The 20,098-nt window shown below is 38.5% G+C and overlaps 1 protein-coding gene across 1 annotated transcript in view; it reads left to right on the top strand.

The window, feature by feature from the left end:
• Positions 1-20,098, top strand: part of LOC100891020 (structural maintenance of chromosomes flexible hinge domain-containing protein 1-like) — a 99,919-nt gene that overhangs the window by 25,118 nt on the left and 54,703 nt on the right. The window contains exons 9-18 of the mRNA XM_030973989.1: positions 2,190-2,494; positions 2,976-3,093; positions 3,883-4,066; positions 4,492-4,689; positions 5,239-5,373; positions 6,265-6,368; positions 15,756-15,847; positions 16,317-16,430; positions 18,213-18,290; positions 18,839-18,958. Coding sequence (XP_030829849.1) covers positions 2,190-2,494; positions 2,976-3,093; positions 3,883-4,066; positions 4,492-4,689; positions 5,239-5,373; positions 6,265-6,368; positions 15,756-15,847; positions 16,317-16,430; positions 18,213-18,290; positions 18,839-18,958 — 1,448 coding nt within the window. The remainder of the gene's footprint in view (positions 1-2,189; positions 2,495-2,975; positions 3,094-3,882; positions 4,067-4,491; positions 4,690-5,238; positions 5,374-6,264; positions 6,369-15,755; positions 15,848-16,316; positions 16,431-18,212; positions 18,291-18,838; positions 18,959-20,098) is intronic.

Below are 20,098 nucleotides of genomic sequence, written 5' to 3'. Positions count from 1 at the left end.
ATAGAAATTGCCTTCAAGTTATATGTACGGTGCCAAGTCAAAAGAAAATAAATATCCGCTATCTGGTAATTCATCTCATATGATTTTTTAACTCCAGCACAGCGTTTTTCAACCGGGGTGCCGCAAAAGAACGATTTGGAAAACGTTTATTTTGTAAAAAAAATCTAATACCAGAAACGGTTAAAATATGTCATTACATGAGAGGATATACATTTTTGAAGATACTAAAGAGTCTTCCTTCCTCGCTCGTTGACAATATTTTGACAGCAAGGCAAATAAGGGCAACAAGAGGCCCGAATATCCTCATATTCGTGTATCAAGGTCATGACCGAATATATCACTATTTATTTATGTACATTCGGCGGCAAGGTGCCCGCATACAGTACTTTAAATAGTTTCTAGTGTGTGGATTACAAACTAATTGTTTACCAGTTTAAAAATGTCTTCTCCTTTTTTATTCTTAAATGTGCCCATAAGTGTGTGCATAGTACTTGACGAGAGCCAGAGCAAAATTAATAGTCTGTAAAGACTTTGGGATCTGGGAGAAAATTTTCATTTCTTAAGAGGGTACCGTGACTAACAAAAAGTTAAAATGACGCTGCTCCAGAGAAATGTATTTCTATGCATTTTGAAAAGGGCTGGATAATTACCTAAAACTTACATCCTTCGTGGAAATTAGCAACCGCACTGGCGTTGCATAAATTATAACAAAAGGGAAATGTGTAGTAATGAGGAAGACAACGTGCTATAGTATTTGAAAGAATATGGGTTCATGCAGGGGATCTTATGGGCTCGTAGCCATCTCTCAATGTGTCAGATCGTCTTTTGCTATTGAATCCTGATTGTCCACGGTGGTAGTTGTCCTCGGGGCGTAATTGTCATCGGGGGGAATTGACCTCGGGGGGGGGGGGGGGGGTAATTATCATCGGGGGTAGTTGTCCTCGGGGCGTAATTGTCATCGGGGGAATTGTCCTCGGGGGGTAATTATCATCGGGGGTAGTTGTCCTCGGGGGGTTATTGCCCTCGGAGGTAATTGTCATCGGGGGTATGTGTCCTCGGGGGGTAATTGTCCTCGGGGGGTAATTCTCCGGGGGGTAATTTTCCGGTGGGGAATTGTCCTTGGGGGGTAGTTGTCCTCGGGGGGTGATTCTCCGGGGGGTTATATTCCAGGGGGTAATTGTCCTTTGGGGGTAGTTTTCCGGGGGGTAATTTTCCGGGGGGTGATTGCCCAGGGGGTAATTGTCCTAGAACCGTATTGCTTGAAAGATAACGTAGAAATGTTCAGCCCACTGATTTTAGAGAACAATACGTGTTTCTCTGTCCTAAAAAAGATGATTCGTAGAAAGATTTGTCAATATCAAGATCATACAGCTCCGTTTAGTCTCATTTCACAACGCCCCCTATCGTCAGAGTCAGCAGCCTAACATGTTAGCCCTGGTTAGCCTATGGAATTTAACCCCCCCCCCCCAAATCGTTAAAAACTCATTTTTTGTCTAAACGACAAGCACATCCACCCCGAAGTACGTTATCACTAGCTCTTTCATTGGAACCCTCATGTCTTATTGACTTTTGAAAGTTCACCCACCGCAATTTGATCAAAATAGGTTGCAAGCTCGTCATTGCCTATAATACACATGTGAAACAAGTCGAATTTTAGACTCAGTTTGCCAAGCGATTTTAAGATTATAGTTTAAGCACACGAAGGATAAGAAGCATGAATTATTATAGACCACTTCTGCTTGGTTCATTATGTCCATTTCATCCAACCCCCACCGTCATTTTTCAATTTAGTGAAAGCAAACATTTTGACGAGGTAAGCAAAAACATGAATATTCATGAACGATCAGACAATACAGCCTTTTAGTACGTAACGTATAGTGAATGGGAATGGGCGATGATCCGTCCAGGAGGAAGAGGTCAGTGGTTTGTGCTGGCAATGTTCCAGCGAGCTAAAATGAGACAACCGGAGCAATATGTTTAACCAATAATCAACTAATAAAGGAGATTAAATCAAATACAAACCGTTAAAAATGATTAGGTATTATGTGATAAAGGAGACTGAAGAATAGTCAGAATTCAATGAAATCGTGGCTTGGTGAAGGTTGCAAAGTTATAGGGGGTCATTTGCCTTCCATTTCATTTAGCTCTTTAATATGTCTTCAGTATGTCTTCCCTGATTGTCATTATAGAAACGTCTACCACTACTACATCCATGGTCCCCAAGGCAACCAGTCCCACCTATCTAACGCCATGTACCGTACGTCAAACCCCTACAAGAACATTGACATCAGCATCACCACGTACAAGAAGGGCCAACAGCACCAGCAGCTCAACCTCAGAGACATTGTAGACGACCTCCAATCCAAATATATCAGGTCTGCCAAGGACACGTTTGAATTCAAAGTTTCGTTAGGAACTGGACTGGTAGACGGCGTGCTTCGATATCATCCATTCCTCTTCGACAAGGAGTCGTATCCAATTGATAATGAATCAGGTTGGCGTGATTTTGTTGTTGTTGTTGGTTTGTTATGTGTAATTTGACTCCATTATTTTTAAAGGAACAGGAGATCTACATTATGCTGAACTTTACAAAGGAATATAACATTTAAAATTAACACTGCCAACAACTCCAATTTGTTTTTGTTGACGTTTGCATTGTCCTTAGCATGTTTTTAAGGACACGTTAAGTTTTGATATACCACAGAGAAAGAGAGAGAGAGAGAGAGCGACAGAGAAAGAAAGAAAGAAAAAAAAAAGAGAGATAGAAAAAAAAGAAAGATGAGAGAGAGAGAGAGAGAGAGATGGAGAGAGAGAGCATAGGAGAGAGGGAGGGAGATAGGGAGGGTGGGAGAGCGAGAAAGACAAAAACATTTTCATTTTTTGATCGGAATAGTAGTTCCTGAAAAGTGATCAGATTACTTTATCAAAGCCTGAAATTTACTTGTATAAGATGTTTTTATGCTTAATTTCTCCAGTACTTGAGGATGTCGATGACGAGACTGATGACAACAAAGATAAACATGCGAGGGGTAGCAAAGCCATATTTAAGTGCTACTGGAATGGAAGGCTTATTCCATATACACTGGTCCAAGAGTGAGTTGTCGAGAGTAACCGTCCTAATTTGAATGATTGTGGAATTCATTTTCCTTTGAATGTAATTTGGTTAAAAATTCATTCTTCATGAATTATTGGGTAAGTATCATGCAGTTTAAAAAGTTGAGACATGGAGGCACATAACATTTTATTTTGAAGTATTTCTGTTTGCTTCATGGATATGGTATCATACAGCATGACAGTATCATTCTTTCATCTTGTATACAACGAAGTTGATGTGAGTGATTGAAGGTGTGACAGATTGGATGAATGTATGATTGAAGGAATTACGAATATATTGATGGAATGAGTCGAAAAATACAATATTGTATGAGGAATGGATGAGTGATGGCATAAAAGTCTGAGATCAGCCGACCCAGCTCTTCCGACAGAAACTCTCAGTCGCACAATTTGGGGTGACAGAGCCTTTTACTTCTCTGGACCCAAGCCGTGGAATAATCTTCCACAATATAATTATCAGGAGCGCTGAGTCTATGTCAACCTTCATGTCAGCCCTCACGACTTTCCTGTTCCCAGCTACGACATCATCTCATAAATAATACTAATGCCAACAAAGACTATTAATGGATAATAATCTGAATTTATAACACTGACCAAGAACGTTGAATTTGTGAGACATTGTAGAGCAAGCGCCGTAAGTCATATACTTTTGTATAAATCAGTAGATATACAGTATAAGTGAAATAATGAAAATAAGTGGGCATTCCAATATATTTGCTACAATCAGATTTTAACCTCTTGAGCCTATCCATTTGTTTTGACCATCAGCTTTGCCTGGTGTGCCAAGCCAACGAAACGAGGCAACATTCCTGTCGAGTGCTACAACAGGGTATCTGGCGCCCTCTTTGCCAACGATCAGTTTGAGGTCAGCACAAACAAACTGACCTTCATGGACTTTGAGATTAAACTGAGTGATAGGAATGCTGCCTTTCAGAGAGTTGTTGGGGATCACGTAAGAAAACAAAACAGTTACAAAAATGTTTCTAGTTTAGAGAGAATGCATGCTCAAGGGACATTAAAGCTTATCAGTACTAGTTAACAGGAGGGATTAGACCGCCCTGCAAGGTCACTGGACAGGTGGTTATCTCATCAACTCAGCTCTCAGTTAACATAAGAAAAAGAGGATCATGGGGGACCAATGGTCACCGATTAGGCATTGTTTAATATAGAGAGGGCGCAAGTAGCTACAAGTAGTGCAGTGGGCCTTTAAAAGCTCAGCATTTAGTTATGTCGTACATGAAGATCCGTGGTTTGAATCCTGGATTGGGACCCATTGTAGCATGGAGAAGATAAAAGAAGATAATAGAAGATCAGGTCAAAATAATAATATATAAAATTGTATAAATAACAGTTGGAACGTTGTTTTCTTGTTTTCAGCCCCAGAGATTGAAGATCGACAAACAGTTCACTGATTGGCTGCACAAGTGTCACGAAACCCATGACAAGCAGATCTGCTTCATCAGAGATTACGTGGAGAACATCACGAGGCCAGATCTACCCAAGAAACAACAAGAACCCTGGGCTGTGTTTAAGTCTGTGGAATTGGATGGGAAAGTGTATACCACAGGGCAACAGGTATGATGTCACAAATGATATTGTGATGTAGAGAAAACTTTGAATGAAAAGGTGGATAGCTTACCATCTGTTCAACAGATGGATAATGATTATTTTCTTCTAATATATAAATGAGATGAGAAAAAAAAGAGGAGCATAGCCATACGAATTTAATTATTTTCTCATACGAGGAGGAGTGAGATGATAATTTAGAGAAAATCCAGTGGGAAGGGGAGAATGGGGGTCCCGCACTACAATAACTTTACATAATCCCAGCTTAATCCTAAGAAGTTAAGTAATATGAAAAAGATAATAAAGAGAAGAAAATCAAAAGAGAAATATTCAGTTTACATTGTAAGATGTCATAAAGAAGAAAAATGAGTTCATGAGTAATAGCTATTCATTCATTCATCCATTTACTTTGTAATTTTAGGCTAAATCAAACATTTGGTAATTTATATTGACCATGCATGTACGAAGTAGATTATATACATATCATTTTCATAACAAAATAATAATTTGCTGCAAGACAATACTATAATTGATTATTCTTATCTTAATCTTTGTTAGGTTCGAACCTTGCGCTTGCGGACAGGTCGAATTATTCATGGGGCAGTAAAAAGGTTCTTGTTGTTTGGAGACTTTGAGAATGAGATCCAGAATGGGAGGCTGTTTGCGACAGGGGGAGAGTTCGAAATTGAGCAGGTATGACAAACTCAGTGACATCATTCATATTTCTCTGTATTTATCGTGCCATAACTAAAGGAACAAAATAATTGATTTACTAAAGATTTGCATCTGTGCTGTAGGAATGTTCGGTATGAAAATAATGATTTTGATAGAACATTCAATTTCCCATAGACCTCATCTTGACTCATCTGAGGTTTAGTCTTTGATGGGTCAATTGACGATTATTTGTAATCAGTCGTTAGATAACCAATACCTCAATATCTGTGAGATGCATTTAAGCAGCACTAAATGCGCATAATGACGTAAATCTGCCCTTCAGTGAGTACATTGGCATTCCATGTAGTCAGGTCAGCAAACCATGTAACTATCAAAAACCATTGGTAACATTGGACTTTATAAGATGGGTTCTAGAATCTAAGCAATCTTATTGGTCAATTAACATCACGTGGGCGTGCATTAGTTTTTCCCACCGTGCAAAAAAGCTCCCATCAAAAATTGATAACACACGCTCGATACCTGCCGATATCTTTTTCGCGTAATTTAGCCAAATTTAATTTGTGCATAATTGTCAATATCTAGATCTAGATCTAGAATATTCTAGGCCTAGATGCCAAAACCATCAGATACAACTTATTTTCGAAAGCGTTCAAAACTAAACCTGGTACTATTATATATATATATATATATATATATATATATATATCTACTATATATATCATAGAGAAATTGTTTGTATTTTCTTTTAGTTACAGCATGATGGTGATTTGTACAGAGAGAGAATATAGACGGAGAACTTGCTTTTTGGCAATCCATAACCTGGTGTTAAGTTAAGACGGCTTTTGAGATTCATGGACCTTTGCTTCTTTGTACTTATTTTCATCTCTCCTCTCTTCTTCCATTTGGTAGGAGCCTAGATTGTACAATGAGAGGAAGATCTACCCTCTCAGGAAGCTGGACAGGTCAGCTGATGAGAGACAGATAAAGAAGGCCATCGATGATGAAGAAGGAAAGTAAGTACTGATGACTTGATGAGGACCATTCACGTTTTCATCTTTCTATTTGCTTAATGCATTTCAATATATTCTCTATGTTTCTTCAGTTATAATTGAGATGAAACATTTATCTTTCCTTGCACAAATAACTTGATTCTTTGATTGTACTTCGTAGTCCGGTCAAAATACGGAAGAAATACCACACCTCCCCCCCAAAAAAGAATCATTCATACAACTTTCAATAGGTAATGGCCGCCAGGACACCTGAAAATCAAAAAATGGCTGAGAGTCTCCTAAATATATACAGTAATCTATGATTAGCAAGATTAAATATGTTTTAGATGTCAGGATATTCACTGGTAAGTTATGAATTATCTTAGAGGTGCAGAGTAGCCTAATACTCATAACCATACAAACTATGGCTATCATTGTATCATAGAGCTGTAATTTTGGTGTCTTTAGCGATATAGGTTTCAGAGGTAACAAATATCGATTGATACTATTTACCAGGCGCGTACGCAGGAGGGGGGGGGGGGGTTGGGGTTAAACCCACCTTCATTTTGTTTAATGTGTGTGTTTTGGAGGACCCCCCCTTTGTTTTTAATGGTAACAGTACTTCCTCCCTTAAAATTGAAAATTTGTCGATCGATATTTCGTTTCGTTTCGTTGAGGGGGGAGAGGGGGGGGGGAGGGGTAAGGTTACCTTTTTTGGTCACCCATTACCACAATTTTTTGTTTTTTTAATCAAAAACTATATCGAAGGGGGGGGGGGTTTCTTCCAAAACACACATACAAAAAAAACTTGAGAGGGGTGGGGTTCGACCTCCAACCCAACCCCCCCCCCCTGCGTACGCGCTTGGATGCACGACATATTATCAAGTATAAGTGAAGCATTTTATGGAACATTGTATCCAAGATGGCTGTCATTATGCCATTCAAAAGTGCTGCCAACACCTAATACTGGCCATAAATCATTATGTTTCCCGCCTATAAATGTAATATTAGTGTCTTGGTTTCAGGATTAAAAAATAGATTCAAACAAGATCTAGTTGATGTTCGTTCTGGTACGCAGAAAAGCTGGACAAATTAAACCGATTTAATTTAAAAATCGCCGACAAATTTAAATGATTGGAAGTGAGTAACTTTTTTTATTTACAAAGGGGCTTTATTTGTAAGATGTATTATAATTTTGGCGGTAAAGGTTTACATTTTTAGGGTTTTCTTAAGACATTTGGTAAATAGCATTGTCGCTATTTGATATGCTGAAACATACGGTATTAATGCTGGGGAGTATTTCACAAAGATCCTAAGTTGAACTTATCTCTAAGTTGGACTTAAAAATTATGGAAAGCCATTAGCATCCTTGAAAAATATTTTGTAAAAGGCATAAAATGTTGATTCAAATCATTCATATTTTCTATTATCATCGGAGATTTCATGTTCTTGACATGGAATTTATGAACAGTCTAAAATACTTGAATTTTTGCTTTTGAATATATTTTAAAATAAGGCTACAAATGGCTCTCCATAATATTTAAGTCCAACTTAGAGATAAGTTCAACTTAGGATCTTTGTGAAACACCCCCAGGTCAGTTAATTGGTTTTCATGTGATTTTTTTTTAGATTAAAGTTAAATTTTATATTAATATATTCATATTTTGCATATACACAACACAGAGCATAACAAATCTGAAATGAACTCGAACCGATTTTTGTTAAGGACCTTTTTTTTAAAGTATCTCTTGACTAGCTAAATCAAGAAAAATAGATAAATCAATTTACATTACACTGTCCATGAACCTGACAGTTACATAACACTTTCCTGTACATGTTTTACTAAACTATTTCTGGTATTACAGGACAGGATTTTTGTCACAAATTTACCATCCCATCACCAACGCTCTGTGCAAATTTTGTGCTGATTTTTTTTGAATACATCTTAAAGCCCTGCTGCACTACTTATAGCTACTTGGGCCCTCTATGTAGCCAACAATGCCTGCAATGACCATGCAGGGAGGTCTAATCCCTCCTGGCCAAACTAGTGCAGAGGGGCATTAATGAATAACATTAATATCCAGTAATTGCGTAGAATGGAAACTATTATATAATGCTATTTGCCTATACATTATTAATGTTTGTTATGTATATACACCAAGATTCTTGAAGTACCATAAGGTGGCAAATTTAAATCTACGCAGCATTTGTATTTGTTGGGATCAATATCATCAACACCTACTTTCGCAGTATTAGGTGTACATGGCTTAATAGTTTACATGAACTTTTTTTCTTCTTTAGTATAGATGTCGCAAGTTTGATTGTACCAACTACATGTATATCATAATAGTGTAGAAGTAGTGATGCGGCTTTGGCTATCCCATCCATAATGGCTTATACAATCACAGTATAAGAAATGTGTTAACCAGCAGATAGTCAAACGCGTATCTGGATACCTACCCCCTGGACATCCACCCCGGATAACCAACCCCAGTCAACTACCCCCTAGGGCAGCCACCCTCTAGGACGACTACCCCAGGACAACCGGGAGACCGGTGCTACAAAGTGTTTGTTTTTATTCTATAGCTTTATCCATCTGTATCTGTAGGTAAATCCAAGTAATGTAAGGTCCCTGTGCACATGAGCCCCGACAACCAGCCCTATTACATGCTGAATATTCCACTGGCTATGTTTTTTCTAAGGAGAAATTTCCATTCATTGTCACATTGCCATAAAACTTCTCCAATATAAATAGAGTTATAACAGGTGTTAAATATGACCTGGTGCTAAATATTTATCCCTTTCTATGCCATCCTATTCAAGGATCGGTTTTTCATCATCGGGAAACTAGGTATAGACACCAACCTTACAGCTCTTAAAAGATACATATATATCATAATAAGCGATTTAAGGCTACTTTTAGTGTTTTTGGCAGCCTTTTTGGATTGCAAAATGGTGGCCATCAAAGGTTACTCTACACCTTTATGAATAACTTGACCTCTAAAACCTATTTCACCTATCTTGATCATCATAACTTTCCTGTAAATAGTTAGGAGACTGGAGGCCATATAAATCAGACGCCATCTTGAATTTCTGGGTTTCCTGGTGGCCATTACATATTGTTAGTGGTATGAATAAAATGGCGACCAAAATCACATTATCTCGAAGATAGATACATCAGTGCGAGTCATAAAAAGTTTGCACCTAGAAAATTGCTAATTATTTTTAAAAGTCATCTGCGAACAGTAAATTATCACACATCCTATAAAAGAGTATCTTATCCCAAATCATTTGGTATCATGTGTGTGTGGTATGTGTTAACGCTTGAATGAGCAAGAGACATTGTTTAAAGTAGATATTCATTGATTTTAAAAACTAACTTTATTTTCATTATTGCAAAGTTGAAACTTTGATTAAACAAGGTTATCAAAATTCAATGCTTGGAAACATTCGAAGTACTGATTATTATAAATTACAAAACGCTTAAATACAGCCCCGGCATAGCACCTGAAGAGCTCTTCGAACGCTGCTGAGATGTGTGAGATCACAGTATGGACATGATTCGCACAAGCAGATGATGTCCCATGACATCTCATACATTTTTAGTGCCTGTGTTTTCATCTTCTCTCGAGTTCTTTCGCTTACTTCACTACCGTCAGGCTAAATGTATAATCTATTGCCTCACTCTAAACCCCGCGCATGGTTTTATTTTGATGAAAAATGCAGCGATACAAAAATAAAGGAATTTGTCGCTTGTAAACAAAATAAGACGCCATTGTATATTCAGCTGCACACACCGGGGTATGTTCGGCGTTTCAAGAGGGAACAAATGCCGTCCTTAATATCATTCCGGGGGGGTTTCAATTTGACGGTCTGGTTTCTTTGATTGTTAATTAAACCCAATCCTGTGTATTTACAGGCAAAAGATTTTAGTTATCAGAATCAGGACATATCCCCTTTTGAATGGTTTGCCATGCCATTACATTATATACACTAAACTCATTATAATTTGAGAAATAATAGCTTTGCAATTATGTTCATTCTCTATGGGATGTCGTCTGCTTGGGCAGTGTTGGTCCATATAGTGACGTCATTCAGTGGCGGATCCAGGGGGGGCCCCCGGGCCCCCCCCCCTAGGAAAAAAAAGGAAAAAAAAAGGAAGGAAAAAAAAGGGAAAAAGAAAGGGAAATAAAAAGGGGGAAAAAAAAGGAGGAAAAAAAAAAGGAGGAAAAAAAAAAGAAGTAAAAAAAAAGTGGGAAAAAAGGGAGAGAGAGAGAGAGAGAAGGAAAAGAAGGGAAAGAGGAGAGAAAGGGAAAGAAAGAAGACGAAGAAGAAAAGAAAAGGGGAAGAAGGAGATCGGGGGGGGGGGGCCTCGCCTCCTAGGCTGTTGCTTCCCCCCCCCCCCAATTAAAAAAATAAGAGAGAAAGAAGGAAATAGAAAGAAAAAAGGAAAAGAGGAGATAAAGGGAAGAAGAAAGGAAAAGAAGGGGGTATTAGTTGCAATTTTCCCGCCAACAAGTTGTGGATCGGTTTGGGGTGGGGCAAAAGGCCCTTGCCTCCCCCGCCCCCGCTAAAAAAAAGAGAGAAGGAAGGAAAAGGAAAAAAGGAGAGCTAAAAGGGACCGAAAAAGAGGAAGAAAAAAAAAAGGGTGAAAAGAAGGGGAAATAGATCATTCATATTGCTCCGATTGTCTCATTTTCGCTCGCTGGATCACTGCAGCTCAATCATAGCTCGTTCGACGTCACTACCAAACTAGCCAATCAGCTGTCAATGACATATTGAATGCGGCGGCAAATATATTTTGTGAAATTATCCAGAAATGGACTATTTCTAATTGCAAACTAGTTTTATTTTTGGATGGAAACGCAGTCATTGTAATCTTGACATCCATTGAAGTCATCAGAATAGGGTAAGTTACGTCTCAGATGATTCATGAGGTCTATTTTGTAGATACATTTTCAATTTCTTAGAATGTTCCACTGTGTTGTAGGGTACCGGGTGTATGCCATTGGGTGTGATGTGTTAGCGCGCAATGGCGCGAATTATACATCCTTCTTCTTCTTCGCTATAAGTACAGGCCACCGCGCCGTCGGGTGTGAACATTCCTTTCCTTCTCAATACAATAACTTTCACCTGCCTAAGTTATTCAAACCATACGGAATCGTGGCGTCTCGCCACTTCCATTACGTAATCATTAAAAGGATCCGCATAATTATACAACATTTTCTTGCTATACGTTGTACCGCAGGAAAATACAAATCTCCCTGGTATACCTTACAGTCCAAACGATAAATATGTGCCTTAAACGAAGCAGGCGACAATCGGCGTGGCTGACGACACTTGACAGTAATTTTGTATGTGAGATTGCTTTGCTAAATATAAATTACTTTGTTAATAAATATCAACTAAAATTTCTTTTACATATCTCTAAACGATCATTGATATTTAATAATTCATGAGTGAGTAAAAGAAACATACCAAACTATATAATGATATGAAAGACTTGGTGGCAATTAGGGGAGTTTGACGTGATGACCGATTGCACCCCTCTGTTAATAACCGAATAGTCCATGGTGTGTCATGAATATTCATGTTTTTGCTCACCTCGGCTAAATGTTTGCTTTTACTAAATGGAAAAGTTACGGTGGGGGGTTGAATGAAATGGATATAATGAACCAAGCAGAAGTGGTCTATGATAATTCATGCTTATTATCCTTCGTGTGCTTGACCTATAATCTTACAATCGCTTGGCAGACTGAGTCCAAAGTTCGACTTGTTTCACATGTGTATTATAGGCAATTGCGAGCTTGCGGCCTATTTTGAAAAATTACGGTGGGTGAACTTTCAAAAGTCAATGAGACATGAGGGCTCAAATGAAAGAACTAGTGATAACGTACGTCGGGGTGGATGTGCTTTTCGTTTAAACATTTTTTTGTTGTTTTTTAACGATTTAAAAAAAAAAAACGTCCATAGGCTAACATGTTAGGCTGCTGACTCTGACGATAGGGGGCGTTGTGAAATGAGACTAAACGGAGCAACATGTGCGGTTAATCCCGCCAACAACGTGTGTAAAAGGGTGGGGGGGCCGAAAGGACGTACCTTGCCTGCCTCCCCCCCCCCCCCAGCAAACCTAAAAGAGAGAGAAGGAAGGGAGGGGAAGGGAAAGGGAAAGAGGAGAGAAAGGGAAAGAAAAAAAGAGAAAGAAAGGTAGGGGAGATCAGTTGCGATTTTTCCGCCAACAAAGTGTAGATCGGGGGAGGGGGGGGGGGAGGGGGGTTCGGGGGAAATACAATTTAATCTTGGTTTATTTCTTATTCCATAACGGTGGTTTACACATAATGCTACTTTAAATTATACTTTTTTATGCGTTTGTTGTAAAATGACAAATTCCTAAATTTACAGCCAGGCAAGAAATATGCCTCTTGAGATGCCTACATGTCAGGGCCCGCGGAACGGCGGGGATCAGGAGCTTCCAGCTCCCTTCCCCCGACTTTTATGAAAAAGAATATTAAAGAGAAACAGAAAGAAAGAGAGCAAGAGAGAAAAAATATTAACTGCCAGTGTCACAACAAAATAACGTATCAAAAAAGCTCATCTAACCGTAATTAAACGCCTAAAACCCCTGAGCTTACAGGGGCTCTGCCCCCGGGACCCAACGAAGGGCTCTAAGGCGGGCCCCTTGATACTCATCTGACCGTTATTTAGTGCCTAAAACCCTTGAGCTTCTGGGGGCTCCGCCCCCTGGACCTCACGCCAATCAGTGTCCTGTCAGTGTCACAAATAAGGTATAAAAATATGTTTATCTGACCGTAATCAAACGCCTAAAACCCCTGAGATTCCGGGGTTTCCGCACCCTCAACCCCACCAGGGGCCCTAAGGCGGGACCCTGAATGCTTATCTGACCGTAATTTATTGCCTTAAACCCCTTAGTTTCCGGGGCGGACAAGGTATCAAAATATGTTCATCTAACCGCAGGCGCGTAGCTAGGGGGCGGTGGGGGCGGCCCCCCAAAAAAAAGCCGGCCAAAAAAAGAGAGGATAGAAAAGGAAAAGGACGTAGGAAGATAAAGGAGAAAACATTTTTGAAATTCAGACAAGGATTAAGAGTCGAAAACGGTACAATGATTGTCTTCTTTCTCTAATAATTTAATGAAATATCAAAGCCTTCGCGCAGGAGGGGGGGGGGGGGAATGAACTGAGACAAAGATTAAGAGACGAGAACGTTACAGCGAATCGTCTTCTTTCTTAAATAATTTTAATGAAACGTCAAAGCTTTCGCGCGGGAGGGGGGGGGGAACTGAATTGAGACAAGGGTTAAGAGTCGAGAATGGTAATACGAATCGTCTACTTTCTCTAATAATTTAATGAAACGTAGAAGCTTCCGCGCTTCGCGCGAGAGATGGAAACTGAATTCACACGAGGAATAAGAGTCGAGAACGGTACAAAGAATCGTCTTCTTTCTCTAATGATTTAATGAAACGTAATAGCTTCGGCGCTTTGCGCGGGAGGGGGGGGGGTTAACTGAATTCAGACGAGGATTATTTTCGAGAACTGTTCAACGAATCGTCTTGTTTCTCTAATAATTAAATAAAACGTCAAAGCTTGGGGAACTAAATTTAGACAAGGATTAAGAGTCGAGTACGGTACAACGAATCGTCTTTTTTCTCTAATGATTTAATTAAACGTAAAAGCTTCCGCGCTTCGCGCGCGCAGAAGGGGGGGAAGTGAATTCAGACGATGATTAAGAGTTGAGAATGGTACAACGAATCGTCTTCTTTCTCTAATGATTTTAATGAAACGTAAAAGCTTCCGCGCTTCGCGCGGGAGTGGGGGGGGGGGGGGGGGGGGGAGGGGAAAACTGAATTCAGACGAGGATTTAGAGTCGAGAACGGTGGAAAATCGCCCCTTCCTGCACATTTGGCTCGCACAGGCGCGTACGTAGGGGGGGGGGGGGGTGGGGTTAAACCCCCTCTTGAGTTTTTGTATGTGTATGTTTTTTGGAAAAACCCCCCCCCCCCTTTTTTTTTTTTTTTTTTTTATAAAAAACAAACAAACTTATAGATGACCTAAAAAATATGTCCTCTTACCCACCCCCCTTATTCAGCGGCTGGCCGAGTCGTTGCGATTTTTTGGGACCCCCCCCCCCAAAAAAAAAGTGTCCTCTTACCCCCCCCCCCCCGCTTATCCAGCAGCTGGCTGAGTCGTTGCGATTTTTTTTTGGGACCCATAATTTGGCCCCCCCCCTTAGAAATCCTGGATCCGCGCCTGACGTCATGAATAAGGGGGGTGGGTAAGAGGACATATTTTTTTAAGGTCATCTATAAGTTTGTTTTTGTTTTATTAAAAAAAAAAAAAAAAAAAGGGGGGGGGGGTTTCCAAAAAAACATACACATACAAAAACTCAAGAGGGGGTTTAACCCCACCCCCCCCCCCTCGTTATTTTTCCGGCGAATCTCTCGTAGATCCCAGCTGCTATGGAGGTAGTTGTATTTGTATTTTTATAAATCACCCGATATGTAGTTGACCTAAAAGTTGTACGATGGCCATCTGTTAGCTTACCAGTTTCTAGTGATACTTAGTTGAAATATTTGTGATCTTCTTTGAATTTCACCTTTAAGAGAGTCCAAAAATCGACTTGCGCCAGTAATGCTTATGGGATGTTTGAATAAAACAATTTTGATTTGGGTATAAACGCGGCCTTTGTCGTTCCAAATAACATCCCAACAAAACTTATCAAATGTCAAAAAACATTTATGCGCGTGTGTGTGTGTGTGTGACTTTGCTTCTGCAAAAAGCATATGCAATCCATCTCATTTGATACATTCAATTCATTCTCTCACTTCAATACTTTTGCGCAAGTCGATTTTTGCACTATCGCAAACAATGCCTCCTGTTTATCAAAGCGTGAAAACATACCACACAAAAATGATATCAGGAGATTCGGGATATAACGCTCTTAAAAAACATGTATAACCTTTCGTTCATAGCTGACTTTTGAAATAAATTTTCTGAGTGTAAACTTTTTTTGGACTCACACGGTATGGAAATTTTATAAGGAATTGGCGGCCATCTTGGACGCCCTTTTTGTTGTAAATAACCACTTTCCGGGGTTCGGATTTTCTTAGACTTTAGTAAGTTGTTTCTGATATCAAACACTATCGGAAAACGTTGAAAAAACTTTTTTTGCAAGTTTTTTGGGTCAAACCCGTTTGACCTTACTATCTGTTAACCTGATTTTATGTTGTTTCAGCAAAATTGTTTATGGCACTTCAAAGCAGCAATACAGTAAAGAAGGTAGCAATAAATTATTGCACTATATAGAAAGAAAGGTAGAAAATATGATAATGTACTTTAAGTGAGTCTGTAAAAGGGATTGAATACAAAATATTTCTTTGTACCTTCTCCTTACCAGACTTCCAGGGAAACTTGTCATCTCATGGCCTGATTCGCCTGAATCAAACGAGGTTCATGAAGGAGAGAAACGACCAGCTGGGAAACGAATAGGTCAGTGCATAATGTCATGGCATCACCAGAGACTGCCAAGAATCGCAACATGGATTTGGTGCAAATTCACTTGATGGTGGACAAATATGATAATGATATTTCATTCTTGTGTGGTGCTCACATGCACATTAAAAAACAAATTGCATAAGAAGTTATATAATAGAGGAAATACCTGAACTTCTCATGGATTGAAAATTAATTAGAGATTTTGGGATATAGGACTAGTTTTCGAAATTGTCTTCGCAATGTGCTTCACAGAATAAGTGCATGTTAGAGGAGATAACCTTGAAATCATAGAATTAATGCATGTTTTAACATAATGTTTTCAAAACTATACCTAGTTACACGAAATAGATGAAAAAGAGGCTGAACAAAAAAATTCAGTCATGATTTCATCGGCTGGAAACTGACCCCCGGTTTGTTTGTACCTCTCATAATATATTGCCCATACTGTTTGTATTTTGTACAGGTGCAATCAAAGCTGAGATCTACGACAGGAAAGATCAGTATATGTCAAAGCTTCCTGGAGCTCAGCATAACTCTAATAAACTCACGGTGGAGATGAAGATCATTTGGCATTGTCGTGAGTAAACACAATCAGAAACGCAAACCACATCCAATAAGTTACCTTTTTCTATATATGATTGCAGGGCCTTTAGCAGGCCTTAGTGAGAACAGTATTAATACACTCTACATCTCCCGCCATCACCGAGCTAATAGTACATAAGGTTACAAATGCCTTTGATAATAAAGAAACAGTGATTGGCCTGTTTTAGATCCTAGCAAGGCTTATAATTCTCTTGATCACACAATTGGTTATAGAGGAATTACACAGGAATGGTTTAGGTTTTAAAAATAATTGAAAGCAATATGTTAATTGTACTAGAAACATGTGAATCACAGACAATGGAATTAAGATGTGGAGTGCCCCAAGGCTCAATTCTAGGACCAATATTATTTCCTTTACATGTAAATGATATTTGCAATGCTTCGAAAGTGCTAGAAATGATATCATTTGCAGATGGCACTTGTGTATTTATGTCTCATCAAGATACTGTATTCCTTCAGATTATGATTATTGCAGAATTTGATAAAGGGGTTGATTGGTTATATACAATTAATCTTGTCATCAATATTTAAGATAAAACACATCGCTGTTACTCAAATAAAAAGTTAAGGTTAAGGAATCTTTAATTGAACAAGTCACACTTTTAACATTTTAGGAGTCACAATTGATGATGATTGAATTGGAATGAACACACTGGTGTCATCTGCAATAGATAAGCTGAACATGTTGGTAAATCTTTTTTAAATAAATGTTCCTAAAGAAATATCGCTTATTTTATATAAACCAACATACAAATAGGCTTCCACTGATACAGAAGAAAATTATAAGAGTAATATAACAATACTTTGCACATACTACACCATGTTTAGGGTTTATCTTTGTTCAATTTTGTATGTATTTATGCTTTTAAAAAATGTTCCCAAGTAATCTTTTGCACTTTTTTTCAACTCAATAAGAATATTCATGGCCACCAGACCAGGTATTCCAATAAGTTTCATATTCTAGGGTCAAGGACACTATTTTCCCAAAATACAATTATCTTCAGGGGTCCCAAAATTTAGAATAAAATATCAATAGAAATTAGACTGAGCCCATAACTTAATAGTTTTTAAAAACATTTAAATTGTATTTATATTAACAACAAGACTCAAAAGTGCATACCTATATTAACTGTAATGTCTCCAAATACTTTCATTAATGTACATATTTAGATTTTGTTTTCATTGTTCTTCTTGTCTTCTCCGCTTGTGTTATTATCATGTTATATATTTCTATTAACTGAATCGGGCTACCCTCCACTGTTTTATCAATTGTAATAAATAAAACATGAATAAATAAGTTAATAAAAATTGATATTATTTTTTGAAACTTTTATGTTTGCTTACCTTTGTATATTTTTAATAAAAGTATTGGCTTAATAGTTATGAGGCTACCCTAGGTAAACAAGACTAGTTATTATTATTATAGTTATTATTATCTTATTAATATTATTATTATTATTATTATATTAATATTATTATTATTACTATTACTATTGTTAATATTATTATTATTATTATTATTATTATTATTATTATTATTATTATTATTATTATTATTATTATATTACGGTTTTATCGATGATCTAAAAGTGATCAGTAAGGTTTTGATGATAAATTTAGAGTGAAAATGTGAATGCATTATACTTAATGGCAGATTTGTTCCTCAAAAAATAAAAACATGAAAATTGATGTTTACTCTGAAAAGAACATTAATTTATTAGGCAATTGTTCCTTATTGTTGTTTCCATCCCTACAGCCAAAAGCGGTGACAAGGAAATAGTAAACTTCACGGGTAAACATTCGAAGACATGGTCGTTCTGGTTCAAACCGATAGGTAAGAAAATCAGAATACACACCTGCAGAGGAACAGTGATTGGTTGTTAGATAACAAACATAATTCTCATCCTCCAATGAGAGGATTGAGTTCAGAGTCCAAGCTACCTTAATACAGGGCTATACAATAACTTTCATACCTCAGTTCCATCACCAAACCGATTCCACACCGACCCGAAACTGACCGATTTTTTGGCCATTCAAGGTGTCAGTCTATTATCGGTCTCGTTGATTTGACTGGGATATTACAAATAGGGTCCAGGGCCTTGTATCATAAAACTTTTTATCAATGCGGCATCTGATTGGCTGGGAATTTATTTGTCAGAGTATTTTAGCATTTGTTATTGAAAACAATTTTGATGAAACAGAGCACAGGTTGAAAATGTTAAGAGTCTTTAGGGCTACAAGTTTTGGGGGTCTAAATTTAAAAATTGTCAGGGCTCATGTGCACAGGGACCTTACATTATTTGGACTTGCATACAGATACACCTACCTACCTTGATTGAAATTTCAAAGATTAAACTGCAACTCTGTTTTTAATTGGTTTAGAAATGGTCAGGGACATTGGTCCCCATACCTTGGTCCTGCAGACAGTACTCGGGGAGGACGGAGCAACTAACTTGGGAGGACTCGATCTACCGAGTCACAAGATCAAGTTCACAAGTACAGGTAAGTTTGAATGTTTTTTCCTATCATACTTTCATTTCATCTGCTGACTTCCGGAAGGGGTGTTAAGTCACATCAAACTATGGGTAAGTCCAAGCCATTTTGTCACATACATTACCATCATATGGTGGCCCTAAAGGGACATCGCGAACAGACCAAATCGCGAATTATTCACGACAAAATTGGCGACGAAATTCACGATATCGTCAATTTTGTCGTGAATAATTGGCGATAAAACTCACGACGTCGTCAATATACGAAATCGCGAATTATTCACGACGAGATTCCCGCCTGGCTGGTTTCGTCGCCAATGACGTCGTTAATTTTATTTGTCCTTGCTTACGCGGCCTGCCTAGTCTAGCGTTAAACAATCCAGCCCCTTGAAGACGATTATGTCGAGACATTTTTACCATGATTTCTGGGCGCTAGTGTACTCCGGTTTAATATCCATTCTAAATAAGGGAATTTTAGCCCTATTGTTTACTAATTTTAATCATAATCATATGTTGCATTTTCCACCTGAATTTGGATCACATCCGACATCGGGAAGGGCTTCGATGTCGACGTCGTCGCTCAGTACCGTCTTTACGCTATCAGTCCAAAATTATGCAGACAAAGAGCTAAAATCTTCGTTCACACAAAGTGATATAACTTATATGCCAAATATTATTCATTATTGTTTTGTTTTTGTTGTTTTTGATGATGGTGGTGGTATTCAGGGGCAACGAGCCCGGGGGTCAGTGGGGGGGGGGGTGTCGATAAAAATCGAAATTTATTTGTCCTTACTTTTTGTAAATTATACTCTTTTCCGTTTGTTGGACAATAAAAAAATCCCTAAATTTACAGTCAGGCAAAACATGCTTATTAAGCCTTGCCCCCCCCCCCCCGCAAGAGAGAGAGAGAGAGAGAAGGAAAAGAAGGGAAATGGAAAGAAAGAAGAAAAGAAGGAGATCGGGGAAGGCCGAAAGGCCCTCGCCTCCCCCTGCAAACCTCTCTCTCTCTTTGCGGGGGGGGGGGAAGACCCTTTTGCCCTCCCCCTGATCTCCTTCTTTCCCCCTTTTCTTTTCTTTTCCTTTCCCTTCCCTTCCCTTTCCCTTCCTTCTTTCTCTTTTAGGTTTGCAGGGGGGATCCAGGAAAGGGCTT

This window comes from Strongylocentrotus purpuratus, unplaced genomic scaffold (genome assembly GCF_000002235.5).
Source record: "Strongylocentrotus purpuratus isolate Spur 01 unplaced genomic scaffold, Spur_5.0 spur5_scaffold_7, whole genome shotgun sequence".
In the NCBI taxonomy this organism is placed as follows: Eukaryota; Metazoa; Echinodermata; class Echinoidea; order Camarodonta; family Strongylocentrotidae; genus Strongylocentrotus; species Strongylocentrotus purpuratus.
This window is presented reverse-complemented; position numbering and strand designations above follow the sequence as displayed.